The sequence below is a fragment of the Schistocerca americana genome, chromosome 2, assembly GCF_021461395.2.
Source record: "Schistocerca americana isolate TAMUIC-IGC-003095 chromosome 2, iqSchAmer2.1, whole genome shotgun sequence".
Lineage (NCBI taxonomy): Eukaryota > Metazoa > Arthropoda > Insecta > Orthoptera > Acrididae > Schistocerca > Schistocerca americana.
The window spans coordinates 521,399,326-521,422,121 of NC_060120.1; the positions used below are offsets into that span (position 1 = coordinate 521,399,326).

The following is a 22,796-nucleotide window of genomic DNA, read 5'->3' on the forward strand; positions in this document are numbered from 1 at the left end:
CAATCAACATTGCTCTTCTAAAACGGGAGAATGACGTTTCGTTTAAGGCGACCAATCCGGAAATCTGTAGCATCGGCGTTTGGCGTTTGCTGTCTCCCTGTGAAAACCTCTGAAACTGCGTGCTGTATTTCTAAAGAATGCGTGGGCTGGGCACTCCCACACAATGTAGCGAAATTTGCTTTTAAGCCGAACACGGGGTCGTTCTCCCCTTTCACTTGGACAAACGCTGTCCACTCCACGGGTGGTCGCCGTCCAACGTAAATAGGTACAATCGTCCTCTGAAGGGACCGGCCTCTCGGCGTGCAGTGTGCCTCTACCGAACTAAAAGCTCTTGTGACCGTCGTGTCTTGAATGTGTGTGTGTACGCCAGCCTCGAGTATCTCAACCCCAGTGTGCACTTGTCATTTGTGTATTGTTTACATGAATTCATACAACATTGACCTTATCTTATCGAGTTTGGGTTCGAATGAAGCGTCTTGATGTGTGGAATATGATTGTGAGGGCGGAATATGTAAGCAATGAAGGTCAGGAGACCACGACGTCTTACAGAGCGTAGTTTAACACCTCAGAATTTCCCGAGGCCAAACCAAATTACATGACATATATTTTTTCCCATAGATTGTGGTGTCCCAGCGAGCACTTGAAACTGTTGCCCTTGGCCATCTCAAGAGGCGAGTCGTACCACAGACCGCTAACCCCGACTTAATGACAAGGACTGGTAGGTTCCGTGAGCTTCTCTCAGTGGCCACTTGACACACGCAAGCCAGCACCAAGCTTTGAGTGGCCGTGACACACTTGCCGCTTTCAGAGCAGTGTGCGGGCTATGCATTTGTCACATATACACAGACTAGAACTACTAGCCCCTTTACCACGACCACTGAAATTTTACAAAATACGTTTCCCCATAATAAATCAATGTAATGAGGCTTTAAGTGGATGCAACTAAAGTGTCCTGCCTATCGCCGGTCATGACATGTGGTGGATAAATTTAGTATAAATGGATGGAGGCAACGCAGACTGCATGTAACCTTCCAAACTTTCATAATTAATGTGATAATAACGTCTCCTTACTGTGGGATTACCGGTAAATGTCAACTGAAAATGAGAACAAGACTGTCACAATATGTCTGTTTCATAATTTTTTGGGAGGAGTGGGCAACTGCTTTAAACAACACGTGACCTCTCTCTCTCTCTCTCTCTCTCTCTCTCTCTCTCTCTCTCTCTCACACACACACACACACACACACACACACTCAGCCGCTCGGGGTAGTCGCGCGGACAAGGGCGTCCTGACACGGTTGGCCGGTTTGCGCGGCTCGCCCGTCGGAGGTTCGAGTCCTCCCTCGCACATGGATATGTGTGTTGTCCTTAGCGTAAGTTAGTTTAAGTTAGAGTAAGTAGTAGTTAAGCTTAGGGACCGATGGCCTCAGCAGTGTGGTCTCACATAAGACCTTACCACAAATTTCAATTTTTTTTCGTGCACACATTTTCTCTTTGCCTCTCTCACTGTGTATCTCTCTTCTCCTCTGTAGCCCAGGAACAATAATTCAGTAGAAACGCGGCCCATAACAAGCCTGAAGCATATTGACTAACTAACGGAGGGATGAGGAATAGACTAACACAAACGTCGCAGGCATGTAAGTAAGCGAAATCCTTCTCAATACAAGTTTTCGGTGTGACTTTTTACTACATCGCTCAGAAGATGCATCGAAATCTCGTCTGAATCGCGAAGTCTCAGAAGCACAAATGACGTCGTATTCTAGCGCAGTGAGGCCTCTGCATGATGCATGCGCGGCTTCCTGACCGCCCTCAAATATTTAGGGATCGCGCTTTCACCCCGCCTCCCTGCCAGAGAACGGAGGTGTTTCACGCCACGCTCCTCAATGTTTCATCCCTGACGAGCCCCGGCCACCCAGCGCCCAAACGACGGCGAGTCACGAACGTCTGCGGTGATGGCAGTGATGAAAGCTCCAACCCTGGGTTCCGCCAGTCTACTGACGTACTGCTCTCGCCCTCAGCGAACCACAATCAATGAAACGATCAATAAGTCTCAGTAGTCATGTAAGAGGTGTGTCGGCTACGACGTGCTGTCCAAGCCGAGTGCTTAGCATCAAGCTTTAGGTGTATAAGGATACCGCGCTTCATGCTTACAGCGTAAATTTCCTATATACACTCCTGGCCATTAAAATTGCTACACCAAGAATAAATGCAGATGATAAACGGGTATTCATTCGACAAATATATTATACTAGAACTGACATGTGATTACATTTTCACGCAATTTCGGTGCATAGTTCCTGAGATATCAGTACCCAGAACAACCGCCTCTGGTCGTAATAACGGCCTTGATACGCCTGGGCATTGAGTCAAACAGAGCCTGGATGGCGTGTACATGCGAGCTTGGATGGCGTGTACATGCGAGCTTGGTTGGCGTGTACAGGTACAGCTGCCCATGCAGCCTCAACACGATACCACAGTTAATCAAGAGTAGTGACTGGCGTATTGTGACGAGCCAGTTGCTCGGCCACCATTGACCAGACGTTTTCAATTGGTGAGAGATCTGGAGAATGTGCTGGCCAGGGCAGCAGTCGAACATTTTCTGTATCCAGAAAGGCCCGTACAGGACCTGCTATTAACGGTCGTGCATTATCCTGCTGAAATGTAGGGTTTCGCAGGGATCGAATGAAGGGTAGAGCCCCGGGTTGTAACACATCTGAAATGTAACGTCCACTGTTCAAAGTGCCGTCAGTGCGAACAAGAGGTGACCGAGATGTGTAAGCAATGGCACCCCATATCATCACGCCGGATGATACGCCAGTATGGTGATGACGAATACACGCTTCCAATGTCCGTTCACAGCAATGTAGCCAAACAGGGATGCGACCATCATGATGCTGTAAACAGAACCTGGATTCATTCGAAAAAAATGGCGTTTTACCATTCGTGCGCCCAGGTTCGTCGTTGAGTACACCATCGCAGACGCTCCTGTCTACGATGCAGCGTCAAGGGTAACCGCATCCATGGTCTCCGAGATGATATTCCATTCTGCTGCAAACGTCGTCAAACTGTTCGTGCAAATGGTTGTTGTCCGGCTAACGTCTCCATTTGTTGACTCAGGGATCGAGACGTGGCTGCACGATCCGTTACAGCCATGCGGATAAGATGATTGTCATCTCGACTGCTAGTGATACGAGGCCGTTGGGATCCAGCACGGCGTTCCGCATTACCCTCTTGAACCCACCGGTTCCATATTCTGCTAACAGTCATTGGATCTCGACGAGCAGCAATGTCGCGATACGATAAACTGCAATCGCGATAGGCTACAATCCGACCTTTATCAAAGTCGGAAACGTGATGGTACGCATTTCTCCTCCTTACACGAGGCATCACAATAACTTTTCACCAGGCAATGCTGGTCAACTGCTGGTTTTGTGTGAGAAATCGGCTGGAAACTTTCCTCATGTCAGCGCGTTGTAGGCGTCGCCACCGGCGCCAACCTTGTGTGAATGCTCTGAAAAGCTAATTATTTGCATACCACAGCATCTTCTTCCTGTCGGTTAAATTTCGAGTCTGTAGCACGTCATCTTTGTGGTGTAGCAATTTTACTGGCCAATAGTGTATTTCGGTTGCCTTCAAAGTAGTCCTTGTCGGCTCTACATAACGATTACTTTCAACAATTCAATCAATGAAGTTAGAAAGTGTTCCTGGAACCTTATCTCTGAGAATGGTGAAACCTGTAAAATTTTAACGAACCAGCTGAGTGGACTTTTACTTATTTGTTAATTTTTTAATAACAGTCGTCTGAGTTTTTTGATGCAGCCCGTCACGAATTCTTCTCCTGTGCTAACCTTTTCATCGCAGAGTAGCGACTGCAACTTACGTCGTAAGATATTTGCTGGATGTATATCAGTCTCTGTCTTCCTCTACAGTTTTTATCCTGTACAGCTCCTTCTAGTACCATGGAAGTTATTCCTGATGTCTTAACATATTTCTTTCTTCTTGTCGGTTTCTTCCATATATCCCTTTCCTCATCTATTCAGCGGAGAACCTCCTTATTCCTTACCTTATCATCCTAACTAATTTTCAATATTCTTCTGTAGCACCACATCTTAAATGCTTCATCGCGGGTCGGTCATTGCCGTAGAATGCTGTGCTCCAAACGTACATTCACAGAAATTTCTTTCTCAGACTAAGGCTTATGATACTCAAACATTTCTCTTGGCCAGCAATGCTCTTGCTCTTTTTGTCAATTTTAGTCTCCGTTTTTTTGTGGTTCGCCATATCAGATTGTAAGCTGATTTGCGCTATCTGCAACGCAGGATCCTTACTTTAACTTTCACCAGCGCGTGGCTTCTGCCCAGTTTTGTATGGTGGCTAAACACTGACAAGCCAAAACATTATGACCACTGATGACCACAACGTTGGATCCACCTGGTGGCATTGCGGGCACATGTAAGCTGAGGAGACACGGACGTGGGGAGTACCCTAGCGAAGATGTGAGCAGCAATGAGGAATCCATTGAGATAAGTAATTTTGACGGAGGGCAGATTATTATCATGCAGAGCCTGTCAACGAGTATCTCGGAAACGGCGAAGCTGGTCAAATGTTCACGTGTTACTGTCGTGAGCACCTATGGAAAGAGGTAGAAGGGCAGTAAGACTACCACTAGGCGCTAGAAGGTTGGACGTCCGCAACCCTTCACAGAACATGGGGTTCGGAGGGTGACATCTCTGTCGAAAGAGCACAATATCGGTGCACGTATATGTGTTTCACAGTACACGGTTCGTCGTACATTGTTGAACATGGAGCTCTACAGCAGACCACACCTATGTGTTCACATGTTGATCCAACGACATCATCAATTACGATTGCAGTGGGCACGGGACCATCTGGATTCGACCGGCAAATAACGGAAAAGTGTTGGCTCTTCGGGTAAATCACATTTTTGCTACAGTAGGTCGGTAGTCGTCTCCACGTTGTCATCGGGGTGAACGGTGGCTCGAAACTTGCAGCGCGCCAAGGGTGCCGGCTGGTGAGAGCAGTATTATGCTATGGGAGACGTTCTACAGCGCTTGCATGGGACCTGTGGTAGTAATTGAAGACACTTTGACAGCTGCGAACCACCTGTACCCCTTCATGCTAGATGTCTTCCCCGACGGCGTGTCGTCTTTCAGCAATATAACTGTCGGTATCTACGAGTCAGAACCGTGCTACAGTGGTCTGAGGAGCATTGTAGTGAACTCACGTTGATGACTCGGTGACCAAATTTTCCTGATGTAAATCCTATTCATCTGGGGCTCTATCGTGCGCCATCACCCCGTACACAAAACAGTGGCCGGTTATTTACGCGAATTTCATGATCTTGCGTGGACATCTAATGCCACATACCTCCATAAATCTACCAACAAACTGTCGGGTCCCTGATACAAAGAATCAGTAATGTATTTCGTTCCAAAGACGGAAAAACAAGCTATTAAGCAGGTGGTCATAATATATTGACTGAACTGTGTGCATGCATTCCCAGTGGCAATTTTGGGACAAGAGGCATCTTCCCAGGCCATGATTGGAAGTCGGGGTTTGTTGTTAGCTAAGATATTTTTTAATCATTTTATCTGATTTTTTCAGTTTCTAAATGTTTACCTTCAACTTTTTAAAGTTTCTTAATTGTTTAATGGAGTGGGTTACAACTGTTGTTTTATTCCAAATTTCAGAAATACCTTATGATGGGGCTAAGACCCCGAAACCGTGGTAGTGTGTAGCAACTTCTGTCATGCGAGACTTCGGTCTATAAAGATGTTTTACAAGTGTGGCTGATTCGCTTACCGTAAAAATGATGCATAACAGTTGTGAATGTTCCAAAAATAAAAGTTGATAGTATTGGCGTCTTATATTCGATTTTCTTTACAGATACACTGCATTTTATCAGAAACCTTACAAAACGTCTGTCTTCTATTCACTTTCCATAATATTAGCATCACATGACCATTCTATTACAAATTTCTGCATATGCTTTGTAATTATATACTATCGGATTCTTTCCATTTGTTATAGGCATTATTTTGCATATATCGACACTTAAAGAGAGATGCCGTTCATTACATCAACGGAATCTTTCTCAAAGCCTTATTACAGTTCCTTACGAACGTACAACGTTGATAGTATCCTGCTCACAACAGCATCGTCAGTGGGAGAAGTGTTGCTGATCCTACATTATAAATTGTTTATGTAAACTGAAAACAGTCGATTACGCCACCTTGGGGTATACTCATTGTTATTTATTTCGTTCGGTATTGATTGCAACTCCCCCTATAACTTCTGCAAAGCAGCAGTCTGAAATGTGTTAGACATATGCGTTAAGATAGACTATAACATCGTCTACCACCACCAAATCATGTTGCAGCTTCCAATAGGTGGTACGTTGCAGCATTGCTTGTTACAGCTTGCGAGTACGCTAGTGGACATCGATAAGACAATACGGAAACGCGCAAACATGGGCAACGATAGGCTAGTGAGGTTTCTCTGGAGGAAAGGAGTGACGTTTCAGACATCCACAAGAGGTTGCGAGGTGCCGGGGTGGAGAAGAGTTTGTACCTCTTTAACTCCAACGAATTTTGCAAGAGAACGAGACATGTACTCGACTCCCTCCTTACCTACCATCTAATTAATTATGAGCACAATGGTAATGAAAGGAAATGATGGTGGACGCTGCTAGTTGCCGAAATAAGGAGTGCAGACTCACAATAATTTAGCAAAAATCGTAATCTACGGTACTCAGAGAAAAAAAGAGAACTTTATCATAATAAACAACAGGAAATGGGATTCTGCATATATCTACGAAATGATATGCGGATTAAATATTACAATGAGATTTATTATACATCAGAACGTAAAGGCACATTATTATCGACACAAACAGTAGGCTAAAGGATGGGGTATACTGAACTACTATGAGTATAATAAATGGCTTGAGAATAATGGGCTCCTACTCTCTGTGATGCAATAGATTGACCATAATGACTGGAGGTCCTAATGAATCAAATATTACTTTCCCGACCACACTGCAGTAATGCGATTAGTAATGAGAGCTCAAATGGAATCACATGGAGAAACAAGCAAGGTGGACTTGTAGCAAAGTGAGCGCGCGTGCTGTTGAGGACTTCAGTATAAAATTGATAGGTCCTACAGTTCTGGAGTCACAAAATACTTTACCAATCCTGAAATCTGTAGCAGGTCTTTGGTAGGCAGCGTTCTGATGGTGTAGGCGTCGACTTCTGCTGTGCAGAAACTCTGTTTCAGCCCCTGGCTTCGAGACCTGTCCGAGAATTCTAAGTTCTGCCGAAAAAGTGCGACTAAGTCGCAAGACCGTCCGACTCCGACAAGATCAGATCCCAAAAGCCCTGCGCCCTCGCAACGAAAGAGCGAAACCAACATTGCTAAACACCCTACTATCGCCTCGCACAGGCCACCGAGGAAAATAACCCAACATGCATAGGAATCAAGTGAAAAGTAGTTTGAGCTCTCATTACAAATATTCTCATTACAATAACCTTATTCGGCCTGTTATCACTGTGCAATGACATAAAACATTAATAAAATTGATGAAAATGAGAGGCGACATGCAAAAGAGGGCATGGAACCTCTCAAGGTTCTAACGTCCTCGCCTGGTTTGGTATGATCTGTCCTTACCACTTGCCATGCACGGATAAATCTAACATGTTTAAAGTGCCTGTGAACCCAGGCCCTGCCAGGTAAGGAGATCCTAGACACACTGAAGTTTACACATCAGAATAATAGCTGTTATATATGACCCCAAAATATGTCAATGAGGAAGGGGTAACCTCTACTTTAGATCAAACAAACGAACTATTACCTGTACTAAATATTTTTATGAAAATGATCACCACACACAGTGGGTTGTGTATTTGGTGACGAAGGAAAATCCTATGCAGTTAGGAAGATCACAAGAAAATCTTGATGGACTTAACTTCAAGCAAAATAAATACATGAACATTTATCAAAACAGTTTTTACTCTAGCGTGCTCACAGTGTTATACACACATAAAAAAATGTTTTGCATCACTCTGGTTCCTAGAACTCCTGAAGATGGACGTTGACTGTGGATATTGCATCAATGATACAGTCCCTTGACTGTTCAGGGATGTCACTAAACCCGCCTAATGATGTAAACAACCATGCATGAGCAGCGCCTAATAGACGGAGGGGGTCCGACAGCTGATCAGTTCCAGTCATTCCACCAGGAAGGAGCTAAATGGCTCGTGTTGTCTGTAGTTCAACCATTCCTAGACGGTCAATACCGCGGTTGGATCGCGTCAGCATTGTTACTTTGTGCCAGGAAGGGCTGTCAACAAGGGACGTGTCCAAGCACCTCGGGATGAACCAAAGCGATGTTGTTCGGACATGGAGGAGATACAGAGAGACAGGAACTTTCGATGACAAGCTTCGCCCAGGCCGCCCAAGGGGTACTGCTGCAGTGGATGACCGCTACCTACGGATTATGGCTTGGAGGAACTCTGACAGCAACGTCACCATGTTGAATAATGCATTTCGCGTAGCCACAGAACGTCGTGTTACGACTCAAACTGTGTGCAATTGGCTGCATGATGCGCAACTTCGCTCCCGACGTCCATGGCGAGGTCCATCTTTGCAACCACGACACCATGCAGCGCGGTACAGATGGGCCCAATAACATGCCGAATGGACCGCTCAGGATTCTTCTCCTCACCGATGAGTGTCACATATGCCTTCAACCAGACAATCGAGGGAGACATATCTGGAGGCAAACTGGTCAGGCTGAACGCCTTAGACACACTGTCCAACGAGTACAGCAAGGTGGAGGTTCCCTGCTGTTTTGGGGTGGCATTATGTGGGACCGACGTACGCCGCAGGTGATCACGGAAAGCGCCATAACGGCTGTACGATACGTGAATGCCATTCTCCAACCATATCGGCAGCATAATGGTGAGGCATTCATCTTTATGGACGACAATTCGCGTCCCCATCGTGCACATCTTGTGAATGACTTCCTCAGGATAACGAAATCGCTCGATTGGAGTGACCAGCGTGTTCTCCAGACATGAACCCTATCGAACATGCCTGGGATAGATTGAAAAGGTCTATTTACGGACGACGTGACCCACTAACCACTCTGAGGGCTCTACGCCGAATCGCCGTCGAGGAATGGGGCATCTGGATCAACATTGCCGTGATGAACTTGTGGATAGTATGCCACGACGAATACAGGCATGCGTCAATGCAAGACGTGCTACTGGGTATTGGAGGTACCAGTGTGTACAGCAATCTGAATTACTCACAGCAAGATGTCTCTTCGAGATCCACTACAGAGCGATATGCTCTCCGTGCAGCATACTTCACTCCTACGAAGAGAGTGCCCTGAATTACTCACCCGTTATTACCTATATTGTTGCAGACTTTCCCCACCACAGTGTGGGTTCGCCTCTTGCCACACCTAGTGTCGACCAATGAGAGCATTTGCTGGAACTTACGTCGTTTCTTTGCCCAGTGAAGTTTCAGAAACTAATTGGGGCATATGCAAGTTTCATCTGGTCCAATGAGCGTTCACCATTCTTTCATTTAGTAATGAATATCATGAATTGTCCTCGCCATTATCAATTTTTTTTCTGAAGTTCGCCAAAATACCAGTGAGTCACATTGTTGTTCTTCTTTCCGTGTAGAAAATGGCCTCCCACTGTGTTCCTGAGTGCTTTCTTTAATTGAAAGGTTTTCACAGGGAGGGTGTGGGTCTCACACCCTATACATGTGAGTGTCACATCTCTTTCGTTCTAGGTGATGACGTACTTTCTGAGTTCTTACGTTTCCTCAGAAATGGAAGGGCTGTGTTCTTTGAGACCACCCATATTAATCCTCTGCCTGTTGAGATATTTACTCCAGCACAGGTATGAGTCAGAAGATTCGCCCAAGGGTGCTTCATTGCAGTGAGGTTGTCTCTGCCGAAAATTCCATGTGGCGTTTACGGGTCACATCCCGAAATGATCTCCTGTAGTGAGGGTTTGCGGCTTTGTGACTTACTTAAGTTGGGTTCCATGTCGCTGTACCCAGTTTGGCTGGGAAGACTCGCTTACACTACAGTCCAGTGCTACAGAAATGCTACTTGTCTATCAACACGCAAATTCCGTTGGTTTTGTTAGCACCAAGATCATGTGAGCCATGCATGAATTAATTACTCTTCGTGCTACTCAATTAATATGATTCTAAGCAAAGTATGACTTGTTGGGTATCAGCTTAATGAGTAGAGTCGATTTCTTGGTATAAAATTACGTTAGGTGGTAAAAATTATTCTGCCACCTTACAAGGTTAGTAGCCCTACGTGGGGCAACAGCGCCAAGTCACAGATGGTTGCTGAGCCACAACGATGGAAAAAGTGCATAGGCATTGGCAGGGTTCAAATGGTTCAAATGGCTCTGAGCACTATGCGACTCAACTTCTGAGGTCATCAGTCGCCTAGAACTTAGAACTAATTAAACCTAACTAACCTAAGGACGTCACACACATCCATGCCCGAGGCAGGATTCGAACCTGCGACCGTAGCGGTCACGCGGTTCCAGACTGAAGCGCCTTTAACCGCACGGCCACACCGGCCGGCATTGGCAGGGGATACCTGTAATATAACCTGTATTCGTTTGTTTAGTGACGATTCCTGTGAACACAGAAGTATTGTGCTGCCAATCATGTTCGAACTGGCGAAATAGTTTCGCTTCCTTGGAAAATTGCCGCTCCGTTTAGCGTACTTGGTTCTATTACACAAATGTACTCGAGCCAATGATGTATTGAATATTGGTTGGTAGATGACGGTGTGGCACAGTGTCCACTGCCCTTTGGAAATGTAAGAAGACGAAATCTTCCTGTTCAAGTACATTTATTGTTTGCAAAATGTCGTGTACGACTAATACAGGCGGTGTTTCACGCAAAAATCCGTTCTGGTTCTTCGAGAAAAGCTTTTCTCCAGGAGCTTCATAATGTTTGAGCTTGGCATACCCTCCAGCACGCCGCAATAAACTGACGTAAGCGGTACTTGCGTTAACCCTGTGTACCTGCTCTTTTACTCTTTTTGTAGACAAGTGTTACTTGCGCTCTTTTCGAGTCAAGAAAGACTATTCGCTGCTTGTGGCAATAATGGAGAGACCCACGACATCCTCTTGCTATATCTCTGCCGACAGCAACCAAATTCAAACGTCTTCTGCTACGTCTACCGAATTAAGCAAACAGTGGTATAGGAATTACAAACGCTTCAGTCACATTAGTGTGACCACCGCCTATGTTCGACGTCAACGTGCAATAACCACTCACAGACGACAGGTGGCAGCACTAGCGACGGAAGTTACGTAAGGCGCGTTGGGGACGCGGAAAGCAGTGCAGTATTTGTCGTAAGGCGGAAACTAACTGATTTATCTGACGTCCAAAAGGGCATGATCGAAGACTTTTGGGCCAAAGGAGCGAGCATTTCCGAAGCGGCTAAGTGTGTAAAACGTTCGCGTGGCGCCGTGTTAAAGAATACCATTCAAAGAAAAATGGCACTTTGCAAAACCGATCCCCTGTCAGTGATGTGAACAGACACCATACTGGCGCTAGTTGTGTATTTATGTCGTGCGTACAGAAACCAGACCGTCGCCGTGTGTTTCAATCGTGCGTGTCTCCTTCCTGTGTCTTCATCCGCATCGTCAACGCCGTGTTTTTGTATTTTTAGTTTCGCAACTTTCCACCATTTTACTGTTATTAACAATGTCACCGTTTTATCGCCTTTTTTATATTGTTTGTTCTCTCACCATTGTTTGTTTAATTTTTGTCTGTGCTGTAGAGCAGGTGGGGGGAATCGGAAGTCAACAAAGGAAAAAAATAATCCAAAACCGGCGCTAAGCCGACAGTGGTGCAGCAAGGGCCGTATGTGACAGGAGTAGACGACGGCTGCGGAGATGTGTACGGGCGAATAACCAAGCAACTGTTGAGAAAATGAGTGCCCAGCGTCTACCACCAGTGCCTCCGCAACCACCGCTCAGCGAACGTTGCTGCGTATGGGCCTCCGTTGCATGCCCCTGGTTCATGCACCCATGCTGACTGCTGTTCAACGGCGACGAAGGCTGAAAACTGCAACCCATTGGAGCAAATGGACGTCCACTGAGCGGGGACAGATGGCTTTTTCTGGTAACTCATGTCTTGTGCTCCATCGGTCAGATGCCCATTGAATCGTCGGAAGGGTCTAGGCTGGAGGAAGGGGCGTTATGTTCTGGGGAATGTTTCCGTGATGTTCCTTGGGTGATCTCGTCATCGTGGAAGGCGCAATGGTCAACACAACTAAGTATCTATCGTTGAGGACCATGTCCGCCCCTACATATTGTTTACTTTCCTTCGACACTATTGGACATACCAGCAGGGCACAGCTGACACAATGTACGTACGTAGCTCGAAGACCACCAGGAAGAGTTTACTGTATCCCCCCCCCCCCCCCAACCAGGCCATCGAAGTCTTCGGATTGAAACCCAATCGAGAATCTGTGCGGCTGGTCCCGGAGGAGGTTCGAGTCCTCCCTTGGGCTTGGGTGTGCGTGTTTGTCCTTAGGATAATTTAGGTTAAGTAGTGTGTAAGCTTAGGGACTGATGACCTTATCAGTTAAGTCCGATAAGATTCACACACATTTGAAAATTTGAGAATCTGTGGGATCACCTTAGTCGAGATGTTCGCGCCACAGATCCTCAACCAAGAAGCCTATCGGAGCTGGCCACGGCACCGGAGTCGCTACGGCTCTGTATTCCTATCGGTACCTTCCAGAACTTCAGTGACTCCGTTCTTGCACGTCTCGCAGCGGCGCATGCTCTAAAATGTGGGTATTCAGGGTCTTGACAGTTGTTTACATTAAAGTGACTGGTCAGTGTATATTGAGGACCCAACAGACTACAGCATTTCCGGCTCAGTCATAACACAAGTTAAAACATAACCACAGGAAATGATTATAAGTGGGTGAAATAAGTAATATAAAAATCAAGCAAAAGTAAATTCTGGTAACCCTTCAAAAAGTAAGAAATCCATTGGAATCGGTTTTGGAGGCGGATAAGTGTAGTGTTTATTTATTAGAAATCAGTGAAATGCTTGCTCAGTACTTGGTAGCTCTTGTTCTGGTCTTTTTTTTTTTAATTTCAGAAGATCCTGCTTTAAATTTCTTAGCTGCGTTATGTTTTGTGACTGTGACTCCACCCCTGCGGCCAACGAAACAAGCCAGGGTCGTGACATAAAAACGGTAGTCATTTCACAGGCTGTGACCGCGGCTGAGGGTCCGCACGCAAACGGCGCGACGGCAGCGACCGGAGATCAAAGGGCGCGTTCGTGGAACCGGCTGCCACCCGACTCCTCGCGGCGACTGGGCGGCCGGGCCATCACTCAGCCCGGCTATCTGCCGCATCAGCCGCCGTGGCGCGACCCGCCGCCCATGGCGTGCCGCCCACAGCACCTCCCCCGCCGCCCCGGTGCTCGAACGTCGCTGCGCCACCCCAAACTGCCATCCCCACATTTCCGGTTATTACTCAAAAGCAACCAAGCGACCAACCCTGAAGTGTTAAAATGCCTTCTAATTTTATTATGCTCTGCAGCGGCTTCGCTTTATTTGCTACCCTGTACTCACACTGAAAACAAAAGCAGACCATGCTTCTAAAGTTGCAATAATAGTGCAATAATAGTAGTACGACGGTCGTCACAAAACTAGGCATGTTAAGGTCTTCCCACTTACTTATAGCACCGCCAGTTAGTGATAATTTCAAATGGTTGTACAAATTCAACAAAAAAATGTCTCTAAGCATTATGGGACTTAACAGCGGAGGTCATCAGTCCCCTAGACTTAGAACTACTTAAACCTAACTAACCTAAGGTCACCGGTTGGCCGCGCGGTCTGACGCACGGCTTTCCGGGCGGGAAGGAGCGCCTGGTCCCCGGCACAAATCCGCCCGGCAGATTTGTGTCGAGGTCCGGTGAACCAGCCAGTCTGTGGATGGTTTTTAGGCGGTTTTCCATCTGCCTCGGCGAATGCGGGCTGGTTCCCCTTATTCCGCCTCAGTTACACTATGTCGGCGATTGCTGCGCAAACAAGTTCTCCATGTACGCGTACACCTCCATCACTCTACCATTCCCACGCCCGAGTTCCCGGGTTCGATTCCCGGCGGGGTCAGGGATTTTCTCTGCCTCGTGATGACTGGGTGTTGTGTGATGTCCTTAGGTTAGTTAGGTTTAAGTAGTTCTAAGTTCTAGGGGGCTGATGACCATAGCTGTTAAGTCCCATAGTGCTCAGAGCCATTTGAACCATTTTTTTACTCTACCACGCAAACATAGGAATTACACTCGTCTGGTGTGAAATGTTCCCTGAGGGGTCCACCGGGGGCCGAACCGCACAATAACCCTGGGTTCGGTGTTGGGCGGCGGAGGGGTGGACTGCGGTAGTCATCGTCGGGTTGTGGACCACTGCGGCTGCGGCGGGGACGGAGCCTCTCCGTTGTTTCTAGGTCCGCGGTTAACATACAATACAATACAATACAACCTAAGAACATCACTCACATGCATGCCCGAGGCAGGATTCGAACCTGCGACCGTAGCAGCAGGGTGGTTCCGGACTGAAGCCCCTAGAACCGCTCGGCCACAGCTGCCGGCCAAAAAATTAGGCTACTGTTTATTTAGTCTGTAATATGACGGAGTCTTTTCCGATAGTAAATATTCCCCAGTCACTGCGAAAAAAATAACTGACGTTATAAGAAATTGTCAAGTAAACCATTTTTTTATTTCAACTGGTGGAAAAAGCCAGAAGCACTAACACATTTGCGCTGGAAAAAAATGAGTGAACATTCTCAAACTTCATAGGCTCATGAGACACATATTTTATCCTAAAAACATAAAAGCATTCCGAGATAAAAATTAAATTAGCGTAAGAAATTTTTTCTTCTGTGTAATGAAAAATGTCGCCGATGATGAAACAGTGTTCTGTTACTCTTTGCAGAAACTTCCAGCGAGAAAGTTGTTAAGAAAGTTGTAAAATTACTTTTGGTAATAATTGGGGCAGGATTATTGTACTATCTGTATCTACGAAAGCGATTTTTCACGAGTGACACCATGGTGCCAGCACACAAGAACTTGCATGCCGCTGCCAGAATTCTCATTCCGATGGCTCGCAAGGTGGACATTAAGGAAAGTGTAGAAGAGTCAAAGAGTACACCATTGCCCAGTAGAAGTCTCCCAGTATTGGGCAAAGGCTTTAATTTCAGGAAATTTTGTTTGAGAATATACGTTTGGAACTCAGCATTGAATGGAAGTGAAGCAGGTACTGTGGGAAAACCAGAAAAGAACAGAATGGAATCGTTTGAGTTGTGGTGCTGTGATACACAACAGTCTATTGATTGATTGGTGCATCTCATATGCTAATCATAATGTGATTTATACTTCCCATCTTTTAATGAAAATAGTTAATAACTGTAATGAATAATGATCGAAGCAGAAGAAATGAATGAAAATTTGTGCTGGGGCCGTGACCCGAACGCAGGTATTGTTGCTTGCTAGCCAGAAATGCTAACCATTACAACACCACAGCGCGAGAGTCAACATTTATGCGCAAACAACTTAAGTTGAGTGCCCTCCCCAACACAAATTTCAATTCGTATCTTCTGATTTTTCCCCCTTACATTGAATGGTAGTGATGGAGGTACTGTGGGAAAACCAGAAAATAACAGAATGGTATCGTTTGAGTTGTGGTGCCGAGATACACAAGTCTATTGATGGATTGTTGAATCTCATATGCTAATCGTAATGTGATTTGTAATTCTCAGCTTTTAATGAATAAGTAATGGTTAGCATTTCTGCCTAGCAAGCAAGACGACCCGTGTACGAGTCCCGGTAGCAGCACAAATTTTAATTCATTTCTTCTGCTTCGATTATTATTGTAGATAATGAAGAGACTTAAATGTCTCAGGGAAACATTTAATTATAAGATTGAAACGTCCCCTTTCAACAATTATACAAGACTGTGCTTAAACTGACACACAATATTTTGTTAGCGCAACGCAATCTGACTTTCAAAATTCCCTACAAAAGAATGGCCCTGACTAACATTAAACTATACCTTTCACAAATCACTTACCTCACAAAAATCTTCGCTGCTCAAGCTACTGCAATACAGCGAGCGCCACTACTGCCAGCTAAATAAAAGATTCAAACTGTGGAAGGCACTAACTACTGATAGGGATAGTTAGCAAATGAAAGATATTAATAGAGAATGAACAATGTATTTACCTTGATATCATCATATATAAATATAGCAGTTCATGACAAATTTCAAAACTCCGCCATCTCTCTCCCCACATCCACCACTGCTGGCGGCTCACCTCCAACTGCGCAATGCTATGCGCTGTTCACAGCCAGCTGCCTAACACTACAATGGCGAGTATTACAACAATGCAAAGCAGCCACAGACTGCACACAGCACAGCCAGTGATTTTCATACAGAGGTGGCGTTACCAATAAAAAAACCTAAACAGCCTACTTACATAGCCCCCATGCTCCCCACAAAAAATTTTACAAATTGGATTGGGCAGTGGCCAATACAGATTTGAAAAAAATTTTTCATAATTACAATAACAAAGAAATCAAATGCACACGCTTATTGATACAATGTTGGTCAAAAGCTAAAAATTTCTCACAGTCCATAAAGACAGTCCACATTGTTCATCACAGTAAAAATGCAGAGTTTTTCTCAAAGTCTGAGCAGTAAAAGAAAATGCACATAGAAGTAGTGGATTTCCATGCAGTCTTGAAGAAGTAGTGTTGTCCTTCCAACGGATAGACAGTGCTGACTCACGACATGCAGACAGGTAATGGGCCACAACATAGCAAACCCACAGCAGAGTCATTCGACATTTTGAAGAATATTGGTAGGTAGGTCATCACAGAACAGACCCACTGTAGTCCTGGTAGAGATTACGGTATTGGTGGGCCACCAGAGGTGCAGACCCACTGCAGTCCTTGTAGAAATAATGGCATGGTGGGTCATCATAGATGCAGACCCACTGTAGTCCTTGTAGAGATAATGGTACTGGTGGGTCATCAAAGATGCAGACCCACTGTAGTCCTTGGAGAGATAGCCAGCAGCCATCTGTTGTGACTGTGCAGGTGCACAATCACCGTTGAAGAGTCTTGCGGATAATATAGCAAGTCCATAAACCACCACTTGTGCACTCACAAAGTTTTCGGAACTGTCCTTAGAACCAACAATGCTGTTATCCAGTCCCTTGCCGAATCATTAACACACGTGTAAACACTATCAGCCCCTACTTCTCACATATAGTCCATATACTATGACCAACAGAAACGTGTGCAGTGAAATGTAACTTACAAGTTAATAATTTGATGAACTGGTGACAATTACAATTTTATAACATGAGAATACAATTACAAAGATAAAGAAAACATCATTAAAAACGTAATAATACAGATAACATTTGTAGTAATAGGGGCTTTACAAAAGAATAGAAATAAACATATACATCAGTGTTACAGGAATTATGACATAAGTAAATACATAAAAGATCAGAATAACTTTTGAAACATCAACTTTACGCATGAGCATTAAAACAAAACAGAATTAATAATGTCTAACATCTTTACAAAGTAAATAACATATTATTAACGCAAATTATATTTGAGGATAACAGTATTCCTCATCATAGTTCATGTAGCTGAGTATGAGAAAAATTCTACAACAAAAGTCTGATGAGGTAAACATATAAAGACACACAAGGGTACCCAAACACATAGTGGGATAACACAAAAGGAAAGGACAGGGTTTGTTTCATTGCAGTATTTTGCAAACAAAACTTTCTTTGCTTCTTGGAGATCTCCCTTCATTCATCATTATTCCCAAAAGTCCTATCTAAGCCTGCCTTCTGTATTTCGTTCACATCCTCTGTCAAAAATAGTTTTTCTCTCTGCTTTCTGTATTCTGTTCACATCCTCTGTCAATAATAGTTTTTCTCCACTGTACAGTATCCTTTTTATTTTGCCAGACCATTTTCTGATAGCTTCTCAATGCATTTCTTATAAATTTATAATAGTTAGTTTCTTATATAGTCTCCTCTTAAGCTAACTTAAATCTACTGAGCTCAGATACTAAACTAAGGGACGAGGCAATGCAGCAGCACATAACAAATTAACACAAACAGCAATGCAAAAAAAATGGAAAATTGCAAAGCAAGCTACAGTAAATATAAATTACCAAGCAATGCAACATTACAACTAACATGAGCCAATGTACAGTAGCAAGAAAAATAAGTCAGTAGTAAAATTAGCTTAACAGAGTAACACAATTTAAAATTCAGTAGCACTATGCCTGGCAAACAGCAGCAGCAAATATAAAAAATATAAAAAATATAAAACTTATATCTATACATGACAAAGCTCAAGCAGAAAAAAATATTACAGTAAAAACAACAATGCAGATAAGGGAAATGTATCTTCACATCTTAATATCTATGTAATTAAAGTGGTGCACCAAAACAACTGATTGTAAAAAGAAATATTACCATGCACTTGAAAAGAAAATTATGTGTTACTGTTACTAGTTCCTTCTTATTGTTCTTTCCTTTCCAAGTGCTCCTTTTTTAAAGAATGTGGATCATAAAATAATTATTTAATAGATCTGTTGACAGAAAGTGTTCACATTAGCAAATGCATTTTATTTTATAAAAGCAATGCTGCAACACAGCTGGAAACCAGATATCAAGTGAAATTAGCAACTACGAAAAGCAAAGCATAAAAATATCATTTAATAGTCATGTGGCATTTCGTAAGTCAGTAGCTCTCAACTCTCATAGAAAGACACTTGTCATAATCAGGTGTGCAGATGTACGAATCTTTCCCATCAATTCATAAGCATTGCAGTAATTAGCACAAAGTACGAGTAATCATATGTTTTCAGGTAATGAGCGTGTAATATTTGCGATGCTTTCTACAAAGGAATGTCAATAGCAAGGTTAATGGAAGTAATGAGGGTGTCGCATTTGCAATATTTTCTCTAAAGGAATGCCAATGGCGAGGATAAAGGCCTGCCTTTTTTCTTTTTTTTTCTACCTGTGCTTCCGGAAAGGCACACCCTAATGGCTTGTTCTCCAGGTGTTTGACACAGCTGCGTGCCCACGACGCATTACGTGCAGGTGGTCACTTAACTTTCTTACGGAAATATTTACGACACCAGTTTCCGCTACAGTGACAGTCTCACATAAAAATATTTCACAGGTCAAGAATTAGCGTTGCAAATCTGTAGAAAGCAAATCCTATGAATATAACGTTGTCCAAAAAATTTTCGCCGGCATTGTGATACATGCATGCATTTACACACATTTCATAACTCTTAAAGTACGATTCTTGGTTTCCAACATCCTTTTTCACAAGTCAAGAGTCCCTATCCACTATTCATTACTCCTTACCTTATTACACATATACGTATCCATCGACACTCGTCAATATTTCGTCATTATAAATATGAAGCATAATCAAATAACTCATATAGCCTCAGCCTATTAATCGTAAACATACCTCAGCAGCATAATACACATCGTCGTCGTAAAAATAACATCATAACACCTCAGTCAAATCTCAAAATCGTCGTAGCTTCCTCCAATAATTAAAAAAATTCTCTGCTCATGTCAAAAGTGTCATCTGCCTCAAACGTACTTTAAAAATCATGAATCCATACCAAATACATCATTCAAAGCTCTCATAGTATCACAATGGTTCCGAAAAAATATGAACAGTTCACACAGTACAGACAAAATACAGTTTCGTAAGTGTGAAGTAATCCAACTCTGTAATTGCGTAAACATGTGTCACTGACGTAGTAAAAAAAAATGTTTATCTCTCAGTTAAATGATCAGATAGCTGTGTAATTTTGTGTTAGAGAAATACGGTACCGATGTGTAAAGTTGTATAAGCAAATACCATATTAGCTAGGGCTCCTTGTGGTTGCCACACACATGGTACACAAAGTAGGCGTGTACCCCCTTGAGGATTAATGTAATTATACCCTCAGGTGTTACATATTACAGCAATGGAATGAAATGTATCACGGAAAACTTTCTTTGTAATTCAAAAATCTTTAAAAATAAATGTTTTAAGTACAACATTAATCACTGAAATGCGTGTCCTGCAGCGCTAAATGTGCATCTTGCTGTAAGATAATCTCTGTGGAAGTGTCGTAGTTATCGTCCTCCAAAAGCTAAGTTCTGCAGAAGCCAATGTACTTACCTCATGATAAACAAAAGTGAAATGCTTTGCGTATAGATATCGTAGTTATTACGCTTATTGGCGTGATGAAGAAAGTACTGTACAGTAACGTATTGTTGTGCCACGAAAAAGGCTGTCTCATTGTTGCTATACCACAAAAGTTACTACTAAAACATGTTTTTCTTTCCAGAAGAATTCAGAAAACTGTGCAGATATAAAACAGATACACCGCAAAAGCAACATTGTAAATTGTCACTCATTAGTAGCGTCGTGATAAAAATCGTGTAGCTGTCACATAAACTAACCTCTGTGTCATCTGGTATCTCTCAGAAAGCGCTTTAAATTCAGAATGTATTTTCAAATAAACCAAAATGTTGCATTAAAATCTCATTAGCAGTACTGGTAAATGTTCTAAGTATGTGAGCCTTATAGTCGTTACGTAATCGTGCAACAAACAAGCAAGAATGTACACACACAATAACACTGTAACGTCTGTTCACTATAACAATGCATTCGTCATTTCTGTTTAAATAAGTTCTCTTGGTTCTTGATTGGATATTTAACTTCAAACATTGTTGTATGTTAACAGATTCTAAGTCTGACAAAGCATATTAGTAATGTGAAGCGAAAAATTTTATGACAAAGACTAAGTTAAAATGCAGATTATCTTTCAATAAACGGTTTTACATGTGAAATGTGGTGTAAACCTTTACTCTTCCTAGTACGCAGAGTTTCAACTTCAACGCAATTATCATGTGGTATACGTCGGATTCTGTAAGGTCCATTGTAAAGAATTTGTGACTCAAGTGTTTCTTCTTATGTGACAATGAATGAGCTTTAATGAGAACTTTCTGACCAATATACAACTTCTTTGCATTTGCTTTACCGTGTAGTTTTCTCCTTTTGTCTGCTGCAGATTTTATATTTTTAAGAGCCAAATCAATTATGTCTTTGTGTCGAAGTTTACGTATATTCGGGAAAGGTACAAGCTCTCTGATTCTGTTCGGTGGTTCTTCATTCTTCAGTACAAGAGTAGGTGGTAAAGCAGTGGAGTCGTGAGGCATTTCATTCAGCACATTTTGAAATAAGTGTAAATATCTGTCCCAATGCTGATGCTTTCTATGACAATAAAGTCTGCAAAGCTTATTGATTTCTTTCATAATCCGTTCAGACGGGTTACAATGTGGTGAGTACAATGAAATAAAAACAGGTTTGATTTTATGGTTGCGAAGCATGCGTGACCAAACAGCAGATCTGAATTGAGGTCCGTTATCTGAAATGACTTTGCTAACGTGTCCAACATCACGTAAGAAAATTTTAACAAAGGCGTTGGATACAGATCGTCCAGTGGCTTTACGTAACGGAGTGAAAGAAACAAATTTTGAAGTAAGTTCAACAGCGACTAAAACGTACGAAAATCCATTAGATGTTCTGACAAGCGGTCCCAAGAGATCAACAGCAGCAAATTCTTTTAATTTAGAAGGAATAATAGGAAATAACGGAGCACGATGTGAGACAGTAGATGGTTTCGCCTTTTGACAAAGTTTACAAATAGACAAGACTCTTCGAATTCTCTTTTCCATATTGTTAAAATAACAAGTCGTTCGAAGAATATGATAACATTTTCGTGGACCAAAATGTGCGTAGCTGAAATGAATGTACCAAATGAGCTTATTAACAAAATCGTCTGGAATGCAAAGTACCCATAGCTTGTCATCAACAGTGCAGCGCTTGAAGAGTATGTTGTTTCTAACCAGGAAATAATGCCGAATCTGAGTGTATGTCTTTTCATGCCATTTATTTTTGATGTCTTTCCAAATCGGATCTTTATCTTGTTCATGAGCAATGTCCTTTAAAGATGAGGTGATGAAGTTTTCAAAGGCGACTTTCTGAATGTAAAGAATACTGAAATTTTTCTCGAGGTTGCCTTGTGTGTTACTTTTCTCAAGCCCAGCCGGTGCGCGTGACAGCGCGTCCGCAACAATGTTCTCCTTGCCGGGAATGTAGACTATTGTAAAGTGGAATTCTTGCAGAAACAATGCCCAACGTTTTAACCTGTCATGATTTAATTTTGAAGACATAAGAAATTGTAATGCACGATGATCACTGTATACTTTTACGTGCTTACCAGAAAGAAAGAAACGGAATTTGTTAAATGCCCAAACGATAGCTAAAGCTTCTAATTCAGTAACGGAATAATTTTTTTCAGATTTTGTTAGCACTCGGCTAGCAAAAGCAATGGTTTTCTGAATGGTAGTGTCATTTTCTATGGCTTCTTGAAATAAATGGGCACCAAGACCGACTTTAGAAGAATCCGTGCTAAGGCAGAAATCTTGTGACAGATCTGGATGAGCTAAGATTGGCGCGTGAAGTAACGCTTCTTTCAAAGAATTGAATTCCAATTGTGCTTGTTCGTCCCAGTTCCAAATAGTATTTTTTCCAGTGAGAGAACAAAGTTTTGGTGTAACAAGAATTTGCATATTCAGAAAACGACGGTA

At 43.1% G+C, this 22,796-nt stretch overlaps 1 protein-coding gene across 1 annotated transcript in view; it reads left to right on the forward strand.

The window, feature by feature from the left end:
- Positions 1-13,222: 13,222 nt before the first annotated feature.
- LOC124594141 (homeobox protein Hox-B3-like) overlaps positions 13,223-22,796 on the forward strand; it is a 70,195-nt gene continuing 60,621 nt past the window's right edge. The window contains exon 1 of the mRNA XM_047132497.1: positions 13,223-13,563. Within this exon, the coding sequence (XP_046988453.1) occupies positions 13,223-13,563 (341 nt within the window). The remainder of the gene's footprint in view (positions 13,564-22,796) is intronic.